This window comes from Grus americana, chromosome 4 (assembly GCF_028858705.1).
Source record: "Grus americana isolate bGruAme1 chromosome 4, bGruAme1.mat, whole genome shotgun sequence".
In the NCBI taxonomy this organism is placed as follows: domain Eukaryota; kingdom Metazoa; phylum Chordata; class Aves; order Gruiformes; family Gruidae; genus Grus; species Grus americana.
In genome coordinates this window covers 33,052,047-33,074,122 of record NC_072855.1, presented here as the reverse complement: position 1 = coordinate 33,074,122, position 22,076 = coordinate 33,052,047, and the positions used below count along the sequence as shown (strand labels likewise).

Here is a 22,076-nt window from a genome sequence, read left to right as displayed (position 1 = left end):
AAATTTCTTCTCCAGCTGTGTAGAATAAGATGTCCTGAGCTAACTGCTCATTCTATGATCAAGCACATGCAATATGTTTCCGCATCAGTATCCTATGTACATTCAGAAATCTCATTCCACACATATGCAATCTTATGCAAGAACTCATGAAGACAATGATGACATTAAGTGCATTTCAAAATCATCTTCCCCTTGGAGTATGTCCACTCAGATAAGTTAAAATTTTGAGATCAGGCAAGATAATATTGTGGATCTTGGATGACTGTCAGCAATGACTAAACTTAGGAATCACAGAAGCCACTTTTACTAGTAACCTTTATAACTCTCACTTGAGTTGCAGTGGTAGATCACTTACACAAATGCTTTTCCCAGCAGAGAGGAGGACACATTCATCATTTTCTGAAAGCTCAACTGTTTGCTTCCAACGGCCCTGTCACTTGACTTGCCAATACTAAATTGTTTAGCTACTAAACCAGCAGAATGAGGATGATTCTTACCCCAGCTGGACAACACACAGGTTGAAGAACCAACAAGACTGAGGATCACAGGATCAAAGGCAATGTGATAAATGACAAAGGTGTCATGAAGGTGGGCACTTGCAGATACACGAAAACTTGTAGACACAGAAACAAGACTCCAAGTATTTTTATATACTTTTTAATACTTTCAGCAGCATATAAAATATTTTCAATGTCTTACTATGTAAAAAGTTAATGTGAATACATGAAGTTCTGCTTTAAGGTCACAAATATACATACAAATGGCATTGCTAACTGTTTTCTACATCTTTAGCTATATGGCATTAATAAATCACTACCTGCCTGGGAACTACCTGAGGGAAGAAGGGAAAAGAAATAGCAGAAAGTTGCTCGTTCCAGTATCAACAAAGAACAATAAGTCAAAGACAGGACTGGTAGCCTACAATGCATGCTCTATTTTAAGTTAATGCCCTACCAAATATTGCCTATGTAAAAGAAAGATTCCCTAAAGGGTTCTACCCTGAAGCATATCATCCTGTGAGCTGGGGAGAATTCTGATTAAAAACAGGACAGCAAGCAAACCAGGAAAGCATACCATGTTTTGTTGTGTGGTTTTTTGTGTCATGATACCTGTATCATGATAGATGTCAAAATACTGGCAGAACCAATACGGGTGAACATGATCTAAAGCTATATGAGTAAAGTTAAGAAAATTTTATCATCTTACAACCTCTATGATACCTTAGGGAATGAGATTCAGCTTAAGCTCTTTTTTGATCATTTGCAGTCTTTCCCCTTCATTTGCCTCTGTCTTAAACATAAAGTCCACTGCAAAATGAACAAAAATCTGCCAAGGCACAAAAGGAGGAACTAAATCTTCACAGCACCACTCAATACATTTCATTTTGCAATGAACGCATGTCACAACTTTTCTCAGTTACTCTGCAGTTCATGCAAGCTGAAAGGTAGAAGCAAGGCACATTTTCAAGCAAGCTAAAGGCCACATTGACTTAAGCTGATGTGTGTTTTTTTCCCCACAGTTGCAGAGTTAATCTCGGTCCCATTTCTGGTCCCTACACTTGTAAAATTAATTTTCACATCTTTTCACTTAAGATACATGGGGGGCTTTGCAATTATCTCCACCTAGAAGAACTCTAAGCTGCTGGATCCCTGTATCTAACATACTTACCCAGGAGTTCTGTCTGGTTTTAGTCACTTCAACAGCCACCTGCAACCACTGATTTACAAACAGAAGCCTCTGCCTTCAAAATACATTGTTGCCAAAACATTTAGAAAGTGAAAAAGTAAGTTTTTAAAAAGTTTTAAATTATTATGTTCCTTTTATCTTACCTGTCTTTCTGTACTCACTGCAACTTATTATGCCAATATATTTATATAGTAAATACCCCTATAAAGCAGCTAATAAATGGCATCAATAACTTAACACGTTGACTCCAAATTCATTGTCTTCCTTAAGTACCTTGTTAACTAGAACCCTATGCATAAAAAAGTTAGAATTACATACAGACACGTTGAAAATATGCTAAATACATTAATTTATTAAGAAAGTTGAAACTGATTTTGATTTAATCCATAAGCATGTACAAAGCTAGAAGCAGCTACATATTCATGCATCTTATCGAGTACATTTTTGCTGAGGTCAAGAATCTTAGTCAGACCATTTATGCATACCCACACTAGCCAAAATACCGAGCTTCAGGATCAAAACTTTGTTGCATTAAAACTTCGCAAAGTGCCCATCTTCATCGAAGTCTGAAGAATCAAAAGTCGTATTTTAGTAACATCAGTTAGAAGATTACTCCATGCATGGATAAGCTTTATCACAACATGTGGCAAAAGACTAAAATGTATGTCACTCCTACAAAGTCACTGCATCTTTCAAAAGATATCATTACAGCTACTTATGCCTCTGTAGGGTTGTTTCATTCCTGTCCCAATCTGTATCAGAGCCCAGTGGGGTTTAGAAGAATTGTGTGGACAGGGTAGTGTCAAATGGAATCAACAGCAGCAATGGACATCTGCCTACAGGAGTTGGGCAGGCACCATGTCTTTTTCTGTCTGACTATATAGTACATTATAGATGTCAATTAAAAGAAGTTTAGTTTTTGTATAGGCCTTATGCCTATTTTTACTGTCAATGTTTTAATGCCATTAGGTAACACAAAGCAGAACTCAAAACATTTTCCATGCTGTGTAATCCAAATTCTAATCCAAGATCCACTGTGTACTGAATCTGCACAATGTCTACATGAACTTTTCACAGAATTTGTTTTATTTTGTCCTTCTTGCATAAACAAACTACCATCAGCTTATTTCAATAAGTACAAGTTCTATATGCCATGATCCCTTGTCTTGCATTCCCCACCTCTGAAACATCTGAATGCTTCCAATGTATTTGTTTTGGTTTTAATTAGGAAGAATACAAAGAGAAATGTGTTTGAAAGCTTCTGAAATAAATACACGTTAGGTATTAATATACTTGAAGCAGAGAGTGGGCTTGAAGGAGTTCCTTTCACAGCTTGGGCCAAACTTCAGGAAACTTCTACCCCTTTCACAGGTAAATTATTTTTGCTAAATAATTTTGGTAAATTATTATTTTGGTAAATTACAATTTAAGCACCAGCATAACAATCAGTAGAAACTACACTTACCTCCAGAACCAAGTGGTGTGATATCCTTCTGTCCCCCAACACTAATTTAGTTCAGCCGTTTTAATGGAGTTTACCCAGAAGCAAGACTTGCATCAGATCCACAACACTCTATCATCCAAATGGTATCATAAATCTCAAGTGAGAACCAAGGATTTTGTTCTGCTGCTTTAGATACGTTAAATTTTAAGTATTACTTTATTGGACTAGCTTTCTCCAGCTGCCAGTAGCATTACACATTGGATGACATGTACTTCAAACACATTTCTATATTTAAACATGCAAAGTTGGCAGAAGTGAAGAATCTTATGGTTCCTAAACTTGCTTTACAATGGTTAGGGACTTGAACCCACTTCGTGCTCTCCACTGAAGCGTGATATCCCCAGCTTCTCAAAATGCACTGAAGAACTGAGGTTGTATTGGGATTGTATGCTTTGACTTGGTAAAAACCTGCACGGATAGCACCTCCAGGAAAAGTCGGTGCTTGAGTGAGCTTGTCGGAAACCCAGGGAGGGCAATTTCAACCATCTACACCTCCAGATCTTTATAGTAGTAGCAGTAGATGCTACCCAAGGACCAGCAAATGAGGTTCCACACCTCCCATCCAGAAGCTTTCAGGTGCCAGACCCCCACAGCCCCTCCCCGGCTGCAGCAGCCGAACGCTGCCGAGGACAGCGACCAGGGTCAGCAGGGAAAAGCCAGCACCATTTCCCCCAGAGCGGACTTTAAAAGGCAGCAGAAAAGCCCTTGGCTTCCCTCCTCCGAGCAAGTTGCCTGGCACTAATAATAACTCCTCGGAGCCCCCCTCGGGGGGCCGGGGGGGATGGGGTGGGGTGTTGTCAGAGCCCCGCCAACCGTACACCGGCGCCTCCCGCCTGTCTCGGTTCCCCCTCGCCCCCCACGGCCGAGCCAGGTGGGGACCCCGGCAGCGGCGCTTCCCCTAACCCCTCGCCCACCCGGTCCCGACGAAGGGAAAGGCGGAAGAAGGGCGCCACTTACGGAGCCCGGGCACGGTTCCCGGCGGCGGCGGGTCGAGCTGCGCGGAGGTGCGGTTGCAGCGGAGGGTCTCTCTCAGCGGCGAAAGCCGGGGCGCTTTTCACCTCAGGAAGCCCCCATGTCTGGTTTTCCCACACATGCGGGCCCGGCTAACCCCACCCCGCTCCGCCGACTCCCTTCCCGCCTTACTATCCTCTCCTTCCCTCAGGAGCCAGGCGACCCCCTGTCAGCGGCGCGGTGGCGCAGCAGGGAGATTGGGGTTCTTCCCTGAAGGGTCGGGCCGTGTTTCCCGCCGTGTCCCTCGGGGAAGGGAGGTCGGACAGCCCCGACCCCGCGCTTGGACCCCGCCTCAGAGCCGTTACAGAACCCCTGCACCTCCTAACGGTCGAGGAGCGACCGTTAAAGTCCCACCCGCGACTCTCTCCCGTTTTTCATTACCAACAGTCACCGAGGTTTTCTAAAGTAGTTTTTGCCCGAGTGCTTTGAAGTTCTGCTTGTGAACAGCACCTGCGTGGGCTTCCTGATCCGTCCTCAGAAACAATTCTGCACACAGTTTTAGACGGGTGAGTGTGTGGGTGGTTGCCTTACCTGGCCTTGGGTTAGGAGGCGGGAGGAACGGCCACTCCAGAGTCGCTTCAAACTGCCCTTTACCACATGCTGGGTGTATTTTCCAGGGCAGTGTTCAGGAGCATGTGGTGGGGCGGCACGTCCTGGGATCCTGGTGGAATCCTTGTGGGATTCTTGGAGAAGCTCCAGGGAGTGTAGGAATGAAGGGGAAAGAGCCACCGAGGCTCTCCTAACAGATAACACCTTGATTTTAGGATACAGCATAGGCAAAATCTGGCAAAGAGCAGCAAAAATGCCACAGGATGGTATGCAGCACCAGACTGTCACATGTATGATGGTGCTTCTTTTCACTCCAGTGTTGTCAATCAACTTAATAAACTGCCTCTTCCTATGAGCCTTGTCATATTTGTTTGAAATGCCTGGGACTTGGCAGCTCTATCTGTCCACAGGTTGGAGAGTTTTTCTGCTTCCCTGTCCTTCAGCCTAAATAATACAAATCTTTCCCCTGGGCCAGATATCTTAAAAAACTCATTTTAGGGCTAAGAATAGTCTTAGGCTAAGAATAGCTAATGCTAAGAATAACTAACATTAAGAATAGCTGGAATAAATCTTACAATCATCATCTTTTTCCCTGCATACGTTCTACTTACATAAGTCCTTTTCTTTCAACACTATAGTTTGAATACATCACATCGTTGGGAATACCTTTAAAAATTTTGGCTGTGGATCTGCTTGTCTCCTTTCTGTGATATTCTGTCACCATATATGGCATGTGTATGCATATATACATGCATATGTACATTACATGCATATGTCCATTACATATCTATCGCTATTGTAATCTTTAAGAAAACAGAAGTTGTTCCATGGACACCAGAACTAACAATACAGCTGACTTGTGAAAAAAAAAGTCTTCATTGTCCTTTGGTTTTAATGTGACATCTTTTGCTTAGATCACAACTTTCCAACAAATTGTGTATTATGATACCCTTGTGCTATCAGTGCATCGCATATAACTAACATTTCACTGATAGAGTAAACTTACATAAATTGCTATGAACGAACCTTAAAATTTGCTTCAGATAATATTTGAAAAAGACCAGTGATCACACATCGTTGCCAACTATCCTCAGTTCAAGCTAGTTACTTAGCTTGCAATTCACCAAAAATAAAGCTAACATTTCTATAAAGATTTTATACCGGCCCTACAGTGCTTCTACCTGCTGCACATCCATATGATTTCCCAAAGAGGCCAATGCCATGTTCTGTCAAGGATCCAGGCAAAGCCTGTGAAGGTCTGGTTCAGTTTCAGCACTCCTAGATCTCTTAATTTTTTTTTTTTTTTGGTAGAGGACTTGCAGATTGAATATATTCCTCTCTGTTTCATTTTTTGGGGTCTAAATGCCATTTGCTCTTCAGGCAAGGATTTGTCTGTCTTAAATATAGTTCTTTCCATGACAAATAACAATATTCCTTACAGTTAAGTAATTAATATTTAACCATGTAAATTTCTGCTATTAGAACAAAGGACATTTTTTTCTTCTGTGAAGATGCCACCTGAAGTGGTCATGTGTATGTGCATGTCTTCCTCTATCAATACTGCCTGTAAAGTGTGAATTTAAATATTTACATCCAGTATAAATGGGGTTTTAAAATGCCACCACCTAAAACAGGAGAAATGGCCAGATATTATCTCAGCCCTAATTATACTACGTTGCTCTGTTAACAACCGAAATGGCTTTACACTGCTCTCTCAGTCACTGTGGTGGCTTTGAAATGTTGACAGATCCATAACTGCTTTTATAAAAAGCAGGAGAGTGTCACAAGCTACAGCATGCTTGTTTCAGGGAGGTCTGGTAGCCCTGTACAGCCTCAGCTCTCCTTTTCTTCAGTGGAAAGTCCTTTCCCGCTGACTCTGCAGCTAAGGTAAAGTGCCTGCTTTTGGAATGGTTCCCATTTGGGGGGGGAGCTCAAACTCAGATTGTCAGCCTTCAATTTATCACTGGCTATTTGTAAATATTTCAGGTCTGATTGAAATGTTTAGTATGTACTAATGTATCAAGTAATTAAAGCAAATAGCAGTTGTTCCAGTTTGCTGGTTTTGCAGCCTCACAGGGAGTGTGTGTATCCTACAGTCAAATGTGCAACCGCAGCTCACAAACATCCTCACAGTCCAGCTTTAAAACAGCTAGATCAGAAACCAGTAGAGTCACGGAGTTCAGTGCTGACTCCAAACATGCCCAAGAATTTTTTTTATTTACCAAAGCTTCCTGGGCATGTTTGGAGTCAGCAATGAGCTTCATAGCTCCATAACTACGGGTAAACAGACAATGAATGAGATCCCTGCTGCCATGACTACACTGTTAGATACTACCTGGACTGCCATATGGAAATACTCAAAAGTACCTTTGTTGTTTTTGTTGAGGCTAGGACATTGTGTAGCTCCCTTCAAAAGTAGACCATATTCCATCTTTAACCTGGCTAGGTTTTGCCTTTCTCCTTCCACAGGGAAACTCTTTCAGAACTGCAAATCTGAAAGAAGCCAAGCATCTATAACTCTGATTCAGCACTGACACTGTGAGTCTCTTCATAAGATCATGCAGAGGACCAATCTGACAAAATAAGAAGAGCAGAAACATATTTGGGGAGTGACTGTTTAGTGACTTAGCACAACATAAGTGAACTTAGGGCTCAGAGGAATGAACAATTTTCTGTTTACCTGCAGAAGAATAAATCATGAACCATTCTCTTCAACACTCATGTTGTGTTCCCATGTGGTTGGACTGCTTTTTCTTTTAAATTCTCAGTAGAATTTCTCATCTTCCCTTTTCTGGATATTTCACGTATAGTAGGGAGTGTCATCAGCCTACTAAGAAATAGCTACATCATTAACATAAGGAGCACAGTGAAAATTTTTTTCCTGATGCACATCAATTATTCAGAGAAATTATGTTACTAATGGGAAACCTGTTCAACCAAAACATTGGAAATCGGAAAGTTATTTGCTCTTGCCCTTGCCATGTGTGCAGGACAACAGTTTTGACTAAATGTACTAGTCTGTATCAGTAAATGATGTGTGTGATGCATAAAAAAAGGTACTTTTAGAGTAACTGGATTTGTGAAAATGGAAGTCGTCCTAAGTCCTCTGTAAGCCACATTACGTGTCAGAAATGCTAAAATAATTACGCGCAACAGAGTAAGTTAGTCTCGCCAACTCTGTGATACAAAATTAATTTTGTGAAATTTCCGGTTACCTTGCTGCTTATTGCTGCATTATATGTGCTGTTACTGCACAAATATAAAATGACCATTCTTCACCCCATTCTTTAGCTGATAATAGCAGTGAGATTTTTAGCATGTGTATAAACAAAGGTAAAAAAATAACGGCTCATCCTCTTTTTTTTTTCCCCCGCTCTTCAATCTTCTACTGGAGTGACACGATAGAAATGTAGGACTGTGTTCTCATTCTGTAAATTATAGTCTTTTCCCCTGCTAACATTCCTTTCACTTTTCTGTTTTTCACTAGGTGGGGGTTTTTTAATTGCTTCTACGCTGAGTATTGATTGTCCTGCGGGATGCATTGACAGGAGGAAATGTTGAAGAGGTAAGTATTCATATATTTAATAAACACAAGATGTAAACTTAAAGTCTTGAAGTTTAAACATGTAATTTTCCATTTAAACACTTAAAGTAGCCTTATTTTCCCAGTTTTCAGTCTTAGTGGGTCAGCCTGCTGTTAAATGGCTTTCACCAAATCAAATAACTAGCTAGAAGTATAAAAAAAATAATGGTCAGTCAGTGAGAATGAATAAGGTGGTCACCGATGTCTATGGTGGTACAGGAAATGAACCTGGAGAAGAAATCCAACATATAGTGGAGATGGTATGTATAGAGATATCCACTTCTTTTCCTCTGAATTTCAGACTGCTCTGCAGATTCTTATGAGATGTAGAAAGTTGTACCATACTAACAGGCATCAATGCTACCAACTTCTGCAATCTCATTGTAAGTCTTCAGATGCTTTCTTCAAAACCTTCAGTCTAAGTTTGGGAGAAAATCTCCTCTTGTAAAGAAAAACCTGGAAGACATATATCTTGATCTAAGTGAGGCTCAGAAGACAAGGCTCTGAAGATATATAACATAAAATTTAACATTGAAAAACCTGATGACTTTTAAACAGCTATCCAGTTTTTGGAGTCTGACATGCTTTTAGATACATTTCATGATACTGATTTTAACTGATGTGTATAGCAGAATATAGGATATTAGCCCAGGCTTACAGATCACTAATACATTATACAAAAAGGCTCAAAAAAGCAGAGAGGCGGGATGGCAAAAAGGAAAAAGAAGAGGAAAGAATACCTTTCTCTAACCAACCTAATATTCCTAACAAAGGTATCACACCTTATAAAATAAAGTTCGCTTACAGGTACTTAGCTATGGTGGTAGGTACTTTAATTCTTTTAATAATGTTTTCAGGGAAATCTTATCTGAAGGAAGGTATTTAGTGGAGCTTTTAATGTCCTTGTGAGCTGTGCTGGCTGGTGATTTGGGGGCAGGATGCAAGGCTCTAGCCTCCTTCCCCTTCTCCACCTAGCTCATGGCAATGTTATTCATAGTCAGTGATTCTGTGAGGAATGCAAATGCCATAAAAATTAAGAGATTCTTCCTTGCAAACAGGTTGATACCCATCAGGTCATGACAGAACTACTTGGCAGAACAGAACCTTCACGTTTTGGCTGCCTGGAATACATTTAGCCACTAGATAAATAAGAGCTTTTATTATGCAGGACAGATTGTCCTTTAAACTTTTCAAATACAAACACAGAGTGAAAAAAGTTTGGAAAGGAAAAAAAAAAAAGCCAAGAAGTATTTTTAATCTGTGTTAATAAATAAAAAACACTGTATTTTATTAGATTGAACGACAGCAAAAGAGCATTTAAATAAATCACAGAAAAGTAGTGTATCTCTGTAAATAATTCATTACCCATTTGCAGAAAAAAAAGTGTGAAGATTTGAGTGTATTCACATGAACACTGGATGACAATTTTTATTCTTTCCAACAGTTTGGAGGTTTATTTTCTTTAGAAATCTTGGCTCTGTAGAGTCAGAAATGAATTATTGCTTTTCCATAACAGTAGGAAAAAAGTTCTGGCAGTACTTATCTTCAGCTGCATAAAGCAAGCCTGCCATTTGAGACTTCAAGGGGGTGTACCGAGGGGAGTGTAAGGGGGAGTGGCACAAGAGGTGCAATCATCTGTTTTCCAGTGAACAACAGTTGAGGTAACCAACAAGTACCTCTAGCAACCTATGGCAAATCTCAGCTGTTGAGCAACTGAGGCCATGTCAGTGAAACTTCTAAAAGTAGAAGGCACACATGCCAAGAAACTTGCTGAGCCTCATCAGCAAAGAAAACATACTTTTTGTTACAGTTATCGGCAGCTTGCTTACATATTAACCACTGCTTTACAGTCTCCTGTACACAGATGCTGTTCACAGGCTCAACATATTCTCTTCTGGGGTCAGAATTTGCCTAAGTACTTAAGGTTTGATTAGCCATAATGAATCACATGAGTTGCCTAACTAAGATACATTAGGTGACTTGCTGAAGTTGAACCAGACAGCATGAGTTTTGGCACATTTAAAGAATGAAATTGCCTTATGTGATTGTAAGGGTTGGCTCTTTTTCATCTCTCCTACTTTTCCACATGAGCTGTGCATCAAAGTGACACCTTAATTTGTCTGAAAGAAGTGGAGGAGGTAATCTCTTATATTAAGATGGGGTTCTGATTTTGGTTTTTTCAGTCTGTCTAAGACATGAAATAGGTGCAAGTTTTGCAGTCTGATCTGTGTAGAGGGGCTTGTTGAGTTCAGAAATTGTATGCATTATGTATGTATGCATTATATGCATTACTTAATGGGGTTCTGCACAAAAGTAGCATCTGCCGATGGGGTTTGTCTGGTATGGGGAGCAGCAAAAAGAGGACAATCATGTGTTCAGCAGAAATGAAATGCAAAGGCTTAAACTGGAACTCCTTTCTAAATACGGCCCTGCAAAAGTGACGCTGTGAGGTACCGTTGCTGTTATAGGTTCTGCAAGCTCGGAATAGCTTGTGAACCATAAACTTGTCTTCTTTCTCAGCATCAAAATAACCCATGGACTGTATGACAATGTCCTCAGATGCTTAGCTGTCTTGAAGAGTCCAAACTTTCAGTTTAGAGGGGGAGAAAGTATCTTACCTATGATTTATAAAGCAAGTTCAGATAACCAGATACAGATGCTGTCTCACTGAGCTTCTGGGATTCCTGAAAAACCGTTCATACTTGAGAACAAACGTCTCTGTAAAGATACTCAGGTTATCTGTTAACAAACAAGTCTTTGATTCTGGATTCTGGTAACTCTTCATGTACAGCTTTCTGTCACTGCTGTTAGATTTTTCCTGACATGGCCAACTTGGATCTCTTGAAGTTTGATCAGGCTCTTCTGCACTACGTGCCAGTTGAGCAGTGTAGAGACATTGCGAGAAACATGAGCTGCTCCACACATTTCAGTCAGATAGTTAGTTTTAATGCCAAAGGCAATTCTACATCAATGGTATTGGTCTTAAGTAATTAGTAGTCTATTCCTTGGACTTTCACCAGACGTATTAGTTTTAGTTCTGCAGTTTTACACTGTACCCAATAGCTCCAACTTACCAGAACTTCCAGCTTTCCTAAATCAGCTCCTGTGATTCAGCATGTCTCCGTCACTCAGAGAACTGACCAAAATTCTTACAAAATCAGTTTTCAGAGTAAAGCAATACTTTTAATCAGCTTTCCCAGGAAGATTCCACTGACCTTTGCGTTGCTGTGTAGTCCCCCACACAGCTATTCTTCCCCTTCTCTGTGGCCGAAGATGTGAAAGAAGAACTTCCCACAGGAAAAGGGTGGGAGAGAGCAGCCAGATGTGGAAGACTTAAACAGCCCTTCTGCCCTTGGAAAAGAAGGAGTATAAATATATACTGACACATTTTTAAGTTCGGCTCTGCCTAGCGTGGTGGGAAGGAAGTTGTCTGAATCATTCAGTTCGGGTTATACCGCTGGGGAAACCATAACGTCAGCACACTGCTCCATCTCTGCACAACAACAGCATTCATTAATTACTAAAATATTCCCCAAGGAAAATAATGTTTACAACTAGGGCTTGTAATTGACTACAGAGATGTCACAGATTCTATGACTAGGTACATTGTGTATGTCTTTGCTCATCTGTGTTTGTATATGTATACTTTATATATAAGTATACATTATACATATATGTACTCTGAGCCTGATGGAAAGAACAACATGTTTGCAGCTACTTTATGATGAAACAAAGCTAAATTTTTAAGTGGTAAGGAAGAATGCAACATGTTTTGGATATTGCACATAATTTATCTTCGTATTTTATAACATTTGCTCTTTTGGAGCTGTTTCTTCAAAGGAAAATATCACCAAGATAACTTCCTACAACAGCCACTGGATTTTGCATTTGACATTCTTGTTCACTTCCTCTTCTGAACAATGTAATAACAGTCACCAGCAAAATGGTTGAACTGTTCCACTCCTGCGGTTACTATTCATAAGTAAAAAATGACATGACCATTGAAAATGTATCCTGCAAAATTCTTTGAACCCATCAGAGGAAAGCTGGTAGTAAATCTAGGTATTATTCATATGATGGATTTGTATGCACCACCTTTCTTCACACTGCTATTCATTTTCTTCAATAACAAGTATGATTCATACCCTATTATTCTTTTCGTCTTTTGATACCTAAAATGTGGTGAGCTTAACTGAGCAACAAGTGATGAAAGACTTTGTTTTTCTCATGGCATCAATAGTTGTACTTTATCCCCTTTAATCACCCATATGTGTAACTATTGTCCTTCAGGATGAGGGGAGCTAATGTCATTCTTTATGTCAAGGGAAATCTGTCTGTAATTAAATTCATTAATCAATATGAGAGACTTCTGAGAAACTGGAGGAACTGTATCTTCTCCTAGGCTTAAACCTGGTAACTTTGGTGAACTCCTAAGTTTCTACTGGCCCCTGAAACAAATACAAGACTTGAGACTCTAGGGAGAACTTGGAGTGCTTGTTTTAACCAAATAAGCTTATTTGAGTAAAATGTTTTACTGGATGAAAACTGTGATTGGGAGTGGAAGAAGCTCATTTGAGTTCAGAGTTGCAAGCACTGAAAAGGCAGAGGACGTGATTCTGGTAATGATGTTACAAGATTTGTTTCGTTACTTATGTTGTACTAATGTTAAAGGTAATGTGTTCAGTGATTCAAATAGCAGAGGGAAAGGCTTAATTTGGAACATTTCCTATCTACAGCAGTACAAACAGATGCACATTCTTTAATGATGCGTTTTCACATTTGTAAGACCTTTATAAAACTCAGGGGAAGAATGTGTCCCTCAGAGCTGACTCATGACTGTAGCCACTTATGCAGGAGGAATAAACACTCTATAGGGGAGATAGTATTGAGTCTTGGCTTCAAATGCGAATATGGAAAAACCTTCTCAGTATGTTAATTTCTCAACACTGACTTTCTAATCTTCCAAATTAAGTTTGCTTGCTTTAGTACATAAATTAGTTTACAATATGGATCTTCTTGCACTTAGTAATCAAATCACTGTTTTAACCCTCTTAATTGCTCAGTGAATTTACTTGCACAGAAGCAGAAAAATATATGTATATTTGCATTATACATTTAAGTATATCTAAGTTTGCATTATAATTTCTTACTCTTTGGCTGATTTTTACATTTGTTAAAATGCTGATGCACAAGACAAAATATGGTAATCATACTAAATATATAGAAACTGTGAAGAGAAATGTAGTCAAAGAGACTGCAGAGAGCTGCCGGCTGTCACAGGAAGATTGCTCTCATCAAAAGCTACCTTGTGATGTATATATACTGTACTGCCATCTGTAGCGTAAATACTCCTAAAAGAGAGTTTTTATCCTGGCAAATTGAAGGCTGATGGGAGATATGATTGCAGCATATATTTCAAAGGGTAAGTTTTGGAGAGAGAGAGAGAGACTGTTTAGATTGGCAAAAGGAGATGTTGGCACGAGAAGCCCACAAATATATTTTGGCTAGGACATATCAGTCAGTATCTAATTTTTTGTAGGAGTGGTGTGGAGGGGGGAAATAAAGTAACGGGTCTCAAAATGGAGCTAGCTGAATTTATGAAGAAGATCATATAATGGAGTAGTTCACAATAGCTGGGGACTAAACACGATGATCGAGAAGGTCCCCTTCAGTCCTTTGTCTTTCTGAAATGGTGAATATATTTTTAATTACTAAAGTAGTTTCGGAGAGCACTGTCTATGTTTGTAACATTGCCTGGAAAACATTAGGCCTGAGCACAAGGATTTAGAGACAATTCATATTTTTATTTTTTATGTATGCTTTTTATAAGAATAAGCACACATGGATTGGATTTATTTCCCAATAGAAAGACTGCAAGAAAAAGGGATTGTGGCAAAATTTGGCAAAATTTCCTTGCCTTCCAAGTGCCAGCTGTTTACTCACATCACTGGATCAGTGCTTTCTTCTCTTGTGACACCTGGATAGCAGCCAACCATCTCGGTGTAAATTTGCAGTAAGCCTTTAAGTTTACAGTACCTGGCGAATTATCATTGTATTTCTGTAAGAAATTCCTGCTCTGTGAATATGGACTTGTGGGCTTTTGTGCTTTGAAAACATTTATAGCATCTCTTGTGTGCAGATTCTCTGGTCTCTAGTAGAAGTTGTGCTCACATTGCAGCTTATTGTTCAGGTAAGGGTCTCGCTTTCTCTAACATCACCAAAACTTCTGGGAACCAAATTATCTTTCAGAGCCCTACCCTTTTGTGTCTCTCTCACATACACACCCCCACCATAAATCCCATTACCACATTCACTGCCTTCAGATGTTAGTGAGAAAAAGTGACTGCCTTTGAAACTCAGTCCAGGTACAGTTTCTGCCCATTACACTTTTTATAAGTCTCCAGTTTTGTGGGAAAAATCTACCATCAGAATACATAGAAATTTGCCAAAAAATCAAGAATGCTAAAAAATAGGATAAAATAGAAAAGCTAACAAAATTTTAAGACTTTCTGTATTGCTAGGCACACTTCCAACACATCAGTCTATTCAGTGTGGACTTTCCCATGCCCGGTATAGAAGCCAAAAGTGTTACTGCACATTAATAGTTAGCCTCTGCAAGCTATGTCAGCCTTCTTGTCCTCAGGGACTGATGCTCATATGGGGGTGGATCTGGCAGTGCAATGTGGGAGCCAGCTCCTCTCAGAGAAATCTGGAAGTGGTGAAGGTCATCCAAAAGTGGCTCAGACTGTCACTGTCACTCCAGCTTGCAAGAGTAGCTTCCCACTGAATTTGATGCCAAGTCTTGCGTAGCTTGTTATCAGAATACTTTCATGGGAGTGTGATTTAGCAGTCTCACGAGGTGGATGGATGTTATTCCTCTTTTAAGCTACAGGGGGCAGTACGTGGGACATTCACACTGTAGAACTACAGCCTTCCTCTCTTGGCTCCCGCAGAGCATCAGTCAGAGCATCAGTCAGAGCAACAGTCAGAGCAACAAGAAGATTGTATGTATCATAATACTCAAGCTACCAACTCAGAAATTTTCATTCATGGAGTAGACATACTAATTGCAAACTTATTCAGGAGAATAAAAAGTGCCTCATTTTCAGGATTCAGTCTTCTAAGGTGCTGCACACCCCCTGGAAGGCACTGACCCACTTTAAACCTCCCATTTAAAGCCCTTTGAGTCTGGGTGAGTTCAGTGTATTGCAGAATTAGATTCTTAATCAAGAAATCTTCCATTAAAAGGGAAAGAGTAGTTAGAGCAAAGGAGGGTGTGAGATTGTTCAGAGAAGTGAAGACTTGCAGCTGCCTTATACAATGTATCATCCAGCAACAATAACAGAAACATTTTCTATTCTTAGCACTACTTAACATATGTCTTCTTTTTTTTTTTTTAAATAAAGCTTGGAAGAGACTTTGGTGTACTCCTTCCCAACAATACTCTGATGCATTTGTTATGATTCCTTCTGCTGAATATGAGCCTTCATCCTGTTCTCATTCACACCCTCCAAATAAGGCTAATTTTAGCAAGATGTTTTTAAAAAGAGGTCTCAGACTTGCCACTATTTAGTTCTATGCCAGACGTTACATTCAAGAGAATAAAGGGTGGCAGAAAACATCAGAAAAACAGCTATTTTCTACTGTTTTCTCTTTTTAAAAACCAGGAATGTCTCAAGTTGTACAGATCAGAAAAGTCACACAGAGGAAAAGCAGCTACTTCACACACCACTGCCAGTAAGAACAAGCATGTGAAAACTCCTGTGCCTTAAACAGCTTTGTTAAATGCAAATTAAAAAAAAAAAAAAGAAGAAAAAGAAACCCAACAAAAACCAAAACCACCACCCTCATAGCATTCAGAGTACTAGATAATGCATTTTACAAAATGGGGAAACAAAATACAGTTTTGTTATTTTTTTGATATACTAATTGGTTATCTCTGACTAGTGCATTCTCCATCCTTTGAGTGATATGATAGCTGTAAATCCTCAGGGAAAAAAAAAAAAAACATAATGTGTACGAGGCTCCAACAAATATCTAGCATTGAAATCTATTGAAAAACCTGTAAGTATAAATCTGGATTTAATTCAATGTTGTGAAATCAGCGTCTTGGGTGGAATCCTGGGCCTGTTCAACTCAGTGGAAGTTTCATAGGGAGAGGGCATACTTCCATTGTCTTTATAGTATGTAAAATACCTACTCCAAGATCTACAGTTACCAATGTGATGTAAAACCTTAGTATGTCTGTAAGAAGAGAGCTATGGATGAAATTATGAGAAATGCTTTCTGCTATAATCTTGTTACACCCTGGAACAGAAAAGCTATATGTTTCCTTGTTCGCTTTTGCTCAAACTCGTGGAACAGCAAGGTTTGGTAGGTTGACTTTCCACAGTAATTTTTGGAGTAGGACTTGATCTTGGGCAGTATGATTTACACATAACTATGTGGACATTTTATTGCTGGACAATGTTACTTCAGCATACCTTTTCTGAAGACTTCTGGCGCTTGCACCTTTGCTGCCATGGTAGCAGTGCATCTTAATAGTTTTTGCAACTTGAGTCCTCTATTCATTTGGTGAAGAGGGAGCTATCACACTTTTCAAGTGCAGAAGGTTACTGGCTCAGAAATCAGTTAATCCTGTAATTTGTTTCTAGTTAATAATACAAAAGCCATTTAGGAAAAGAAGAATCTGACTGCACAACTTCTGAGTACCTGTTAAGCTGTCCAGATGACAGACAGAATTCCTAATCCCTTCAATATATATCAACAAAGAGCATAAAAGAATTTGGCACCCACAAGTGGACTTCTCAAAGGTCTGAAAAAATCCAACCTTCTACTCTGCAATTTACTTTGTAATTTACTTTCTCATGTTAATAGTAATGTATTAGATCATATGGCAAATAGAATCAATTGATGAATTATTAATGTAATGAATGCTGGAAAAAAGAGTTTATGATGCAAGTCACTATAGATTGTGAATATTTTATTTTATAGAAATGATGGGGCACAGCGTTTATTATGTTTTATGCCTACAGTTATTGCCATATCAAAATCTAACCAACGTCACTCTGTTGTGAGGAAGAACCACATGTGATTTAACAACTGGAAAATTACACAAGGTTCTAAACTACACAGACCTTGGATTTCTGCTCTACTAAATCCATATCACATATTTCTATTTAAATAAGCCCTCAAGGGCTTGGCTGATTTTTTTTTTAAACTGGGAAACATACTGTTATAATATATTTGCCAATATCAAATATGGAAAGAGATTGAGAAAATAGAAATGAAGACTGAATGTAGTTTCATTTAGGCATCTGTTAATCGTATCTTCCACTTACCTTTTCCTATCACTTACCAGAACTTTTATTTTGATGGTGCCATTAAAATGGTCATACAAATGTCACATTGACATATTGTCCTTTACAGTAAAAATATACTTGGGTGTTAATAAGTGACAACCTAGCAAAAACATCTTGTCTTCCCAGAAAGTGGGTTTCTGCACTGTTTAATCAACTCAATTAAGTGTCAGGCAAATCAATGGAGGGCCTCCTTACCCTTCTAAATTTAAAAAAAAAAAAAATTACTGTCATGCTAAAAAAGTTCACTTCTGAAGAGAAACCTTTGGGATCTTTCAAGATTCACTTCAAATTGCAGCCTGGAGGAGAAGGACTGGGGGGTATTGATTGATGAGAAGCTCAACATGAGCCGGCAGTGTGCGCTTGCAGCCCAGAAAGCCAACCCTGTCCTGGGCTGCATCGAAAGAGGTGTGACCAGCAGGTCGAGGGAGGGGATCCTGCCCCTCTACTCCGCTCTTGTAAGATCCCACCTGGAGTACTGCATCCAGCTCTGGGGTCCCCAGTACAGGAGAGACATGGAGCTGTTGGAGCGAGTCCAGAGGAGGGCCACGAAGCTGATCGGAGGGATGGAGCACCTCTCCTATGAGGACAGGCTGAGAGAGTTGGGGTTGTTCACAGCCTGGAGAAGAGAAGGCTCCGGGGAGATCTAATTGCAGCTTACCAGTTTCTGAAGGGGGCCTATAGGAAAGATGGTGAGGGACTGGGGATGGTGAGGGAGTGTAGTGACAGGACAAGGGGGAATGGGTTTAAGCTGAAGGGGGGTCGGTTTAGATTAGATGTTAGAAAGGAATTCTTTACTGTGAGGATGGTGAGGCACTGGAACAGGTTGCCCAGAGAGGTTGTGGAGGCCCCATGCCTGGAAGTGTTTAAGACCAGGTTGGATGGGGCTTTGGGCAACGTGGTCTAGTGGAGGGTGTCCCTGCCCGCAGCAGGGGGGTTGGAACTAGATGATCTTTAAGGTCCCTTCCAACCCAAACCATTCTATGATTCTATGATGATTCTAAATAAACATTTAACCATAGGATATCTGGAACTTTTTTCCTAAAAGTATATTTTCTCAGGTTTGTGGATCTTATAAATTCCATGTACCAGGAATATTTCTTGTCTCTGTGTTTCTCTCATCTAGTTCACTTTTTTTTTTGTCCATTTCTGCATTACACTGAGAAACAAAAGCCAAACAAACAAAATAACAATATTTTCTGCAAATACAGAATTAAGGATGAAAATTTTAAAAGTCACTGGAATACAAAAGAAATAAATTAGCTCCTTTCCATAGGGAAACATACCAATAAAGGGCTTGTCCAACAAAAAGTAGGTACCTTGCCAAGAAAAGAAAGCGCCAAAAGCCAAAACATCTAAGAGACACAATGTTATCTTGAATCCCAATATTTTCTTGCATGATTCTGCAAACACTTGCTGAACTTCCCCTCTTGCAAAATACAACAGTAAGATTAATACTTCAAATATTTCAATTAAATGTAAATATTTTCTAAGATGATAGAGATTGTAATACAGAGCTATACTTGTACACTTGGAGATTCAGAGAAATTGTTCTCTGAAATTTATTTTCCATGTAACAACATGTAATGAACACTACAGACAGACATTCCTGAATTTCAGCATATGTGAAACAACAAAGCAGGGCATCTGTTCCCTGAACACCAGTCCACGAAAGTACTTCTACCTTGTCAATTTGGCAATTTGTTTTACTCTTTCTGCTTCCCTCTTCCCCTGCCCATCAGACGTGGTCAGAGACAGTGGAGCTAGATCCACCTCAGACTTATTGTGGGACTGCTGGGAGGAAATTTCTGTAGTGGAGCACTTCTTGACAGTGGAGAAACTTGTATTGCCAAGTGCTATTCTCCTCCCCTCTGAAACAATCCCAACATTTTCCCAGAGCATTCTGTTCTCAGGAAACCCCTGAGATGCCCTCATTACTTGTGAGAACCACCAAACAGTATGGTAAAAAACTTAAGTTCTGCATGCCAGAGAGCAGCCAGTTCAGAATTTGGCCCTTATCTTTACTGTACTGTTCATTCTCAGCAAGAAAGAAGATGCCTATAGGACACAGAAGAGTGACCTGGGCACTAGAAAAAACCTCACATAGTTACTCAGTTGTGTGAGGAAAGGGCTGAAGATGGTGTTGAAAGGAGACAGCCAAATAGCTTTCTACTTTTGGGGTATGTCAGGGTCACCAAGGGCTTCCGATTCACACTGAAGAAGACAAAGGCAGGTCAGGAACCACACCAGGTGTCCTGGGGTAGCTTGTCAAACACGTTCACAGCACAAGAAGCTGTGATACCATATCTGCAATAAGGAAGACACTACATTAGAGTTTATCACCTGATCTTTACGTGAGGGTCCAGGCTGACAACTCTGGCCCATCTGGGATGTCTTCAACTTTGAGAGGCTATCACAGCAGCTGAATCATTAACCTCCTCCCCAGCCATTGTCCCTGCAACATCAGGAAGGACAGAAATGGTAAAAGACAGGCACCCTTTGCTGGGCGGGTCATGAATATCTCAAGTAGCTTCCAGGACTAGCTCTTCTATATGTAACATGTTGACACAAGAGAACAGGAGTCTTTAATGGCAGTTTCCTATGCTATATAGAGGACCGCCAGCTTGGTTTTGTGACAGCTATTGATGAAGTTTATAGTCACATTGATAGCTTCCTAATGAAAAATGGTCCATATAGGCATGCATGTGTCCCTCCTGCCCCAGCCATGTGCTTCCCTCTGTCAAAGTGACACTGCACCTTGAGATTATGGAAAACAGCTTTGCATAAATGGAGAAAACCCCACACCAGTTACAACTGGAAGGAATTCCCTGTGTTCTGCTTATGAGTAAAAACACAGGGAAGTACCATTTGCAACACCTGTCCTTCTTATCAGCTCTGTTTTCACTAACATTTCCTGATCACACTGGGGGCTTAAGTCAGGGATATCTTTCCCCTTAGGCCTACAAGCAAGGACTGCAGTTCACTCACACTGGAAAGCTCCTCAATCCAAAGCTGGATCACCCAAAGATTGTCAGAGTCCTTGTATCATTGACAGTTCAGCAGAAAAAAGGTTGAGTGCTTTGTGTAGCTTCTAGTGGCTGCCTGACTGCTGTTCGGTTGCTGTTTGGCATGGCAGGGATGGCATCATCCAGACAGCACCCTTTATTGATTTACAGAAGGAAGGACCTGGAATGAATGAAGGATCAGGGCCTGTGGAAGCAGAGAATCTTCCTTAGGGAAATGGTCCATCTCTGCTAGTGTGTACACTGATGGGATGAAAATGTAAGTGTGGTGACTCATGGTGAAGATTCACAAAGAAGCCAAAGAGAAGAAGGCAAGGCAAGAGATCAAGGCCGGTGTGGAGGACACACATGAGCTTCATGGCCCTGCAGGTTAAGGCGTATCAGGTTCAGTTTCCTAATCTGGTCTCATGTTAGCATTCCTCTTGGGGCAGCCACCAGATTCTTGAGACCCTCAAGAGTCCAGAAGGCAGCAGTGCTACAAGTTCCTAACCCCACATGAGCTGAGGAGGAGGCAATGCCAGAGCATGCACTCCATAGCCCAAATTGAGTGCAGAACAGCTGTTTGGAAGCCACATAGGACATTAAATCCTTTAGAGAAGACAGTTTCTGTTTTCCTTTTTCTGTTCATCGGGCACATAGGCCTTTGTTTGTTTTACTTGGCTGGTTTGTTTCTGTCTTTCTTTAATTCTGCTGAGTACACTAGTATTTAATATGATATTACATTCCTGACATTGCTTGCTGGCCATATTGGCCAAGGTATTGCTATGCAAGTACCAAACATTGTAAAGTTTTATTTTGTGACTAAAAGTTCTGCAGTATCACCTTATACTGTGGAGGGTATAAGGACATTCACTCTGCTTAGGCCTGCTCCTGTCCTAAGATTCAGCTGTGGGCAGCCCCTTGGGAAGGGACATCTGAGGCAGATAAGCAGCAATAGATAAAGTGCAGCAAGCAGGTATAATTTTGCTGTCATTGGACTACCAGCACCTAATTTATCCTTGAGAGTCCTCCAGCATAAAGTGCTACAATAAATGCTCTCTTTTGGCTCTAGAGAAAGCTGGCCATAAACCTGTAAGCTGTCTGAATACCCTTGCTGTAGCAGGGAGACCTATGCTGCACATAGTGGTTAGCTCATTGGATGCTGATGTACCGAAAGAGAGTGCCAGCTTCTTTGTTTCTTAACAATTTAAAAATTTCAGAAAACTTGTCATCACAACCCCAGCTACTGATGTAAGCCATGGTATTCATGAATCTCACATTGTGATCAGTGAGGGAGAGCGAGCCTATAAATGCATCAGTTGGGTAAAGACACCATGGGTAAGAACGTAAATATTGCTGATTTTCCTGCTGTGAATTTTTCG

General features: G+C 40.3%; 2 protein-coding genes across 8 annotated transcripts in view; one reads left to right on the top strand and one right to left on the bottom strand.

Annotated features, from left to right (window-relative positions):
* The window catches only part of SLC7A2 (solute carrier family 7 member 2), a 56,482-nt gene extending 51,498 nt beyond the window's left edge, over positions 1 to 4,984 (bottom strand). For 2 of the 7 annotated variants that reach the window (XM_054823775.1, XM_054823773.1), the window contains exon 1: positions 4,148 to 4,483. Coding sequence is in view for 1 of the 7 variants with exons in the window: in XM_054823770.1 (XP_054679745.1) it covers positions 4,733 to 4,975 (243 nt within the window). In the remaining 6 variants the exon portion in view is untranslated. Of the gene's footprint in view, positions 1 to 4,147; positions 4,484 to 4,582; positions 4,674 to 4,732 lie in introns of those variants that run through there. The other 5 variants (XM_054823770.1, XM_054823780.1, XM_054823769.1 and 2 more) reach the window with 5 other exon arrangements.
* MTMR7 (myotubularin related protein 7) overlaps positions 4,576 to 22,076 on the top strand; it is a 73,588-nt gene continuing 56,087 nt past the window's right edge. The window contains exons 1-2 of the mRNA XM_054823782.1: positions 4,576 to 4,707; positions 8,238 to 8,315. The gene's annotated coding sequence lies outside the window, so the exon portion shown is untranslated. The remainder of the gene's footprint in view (positions 4,708 to 8,237; positions 8,316 to 22,076) is intronic.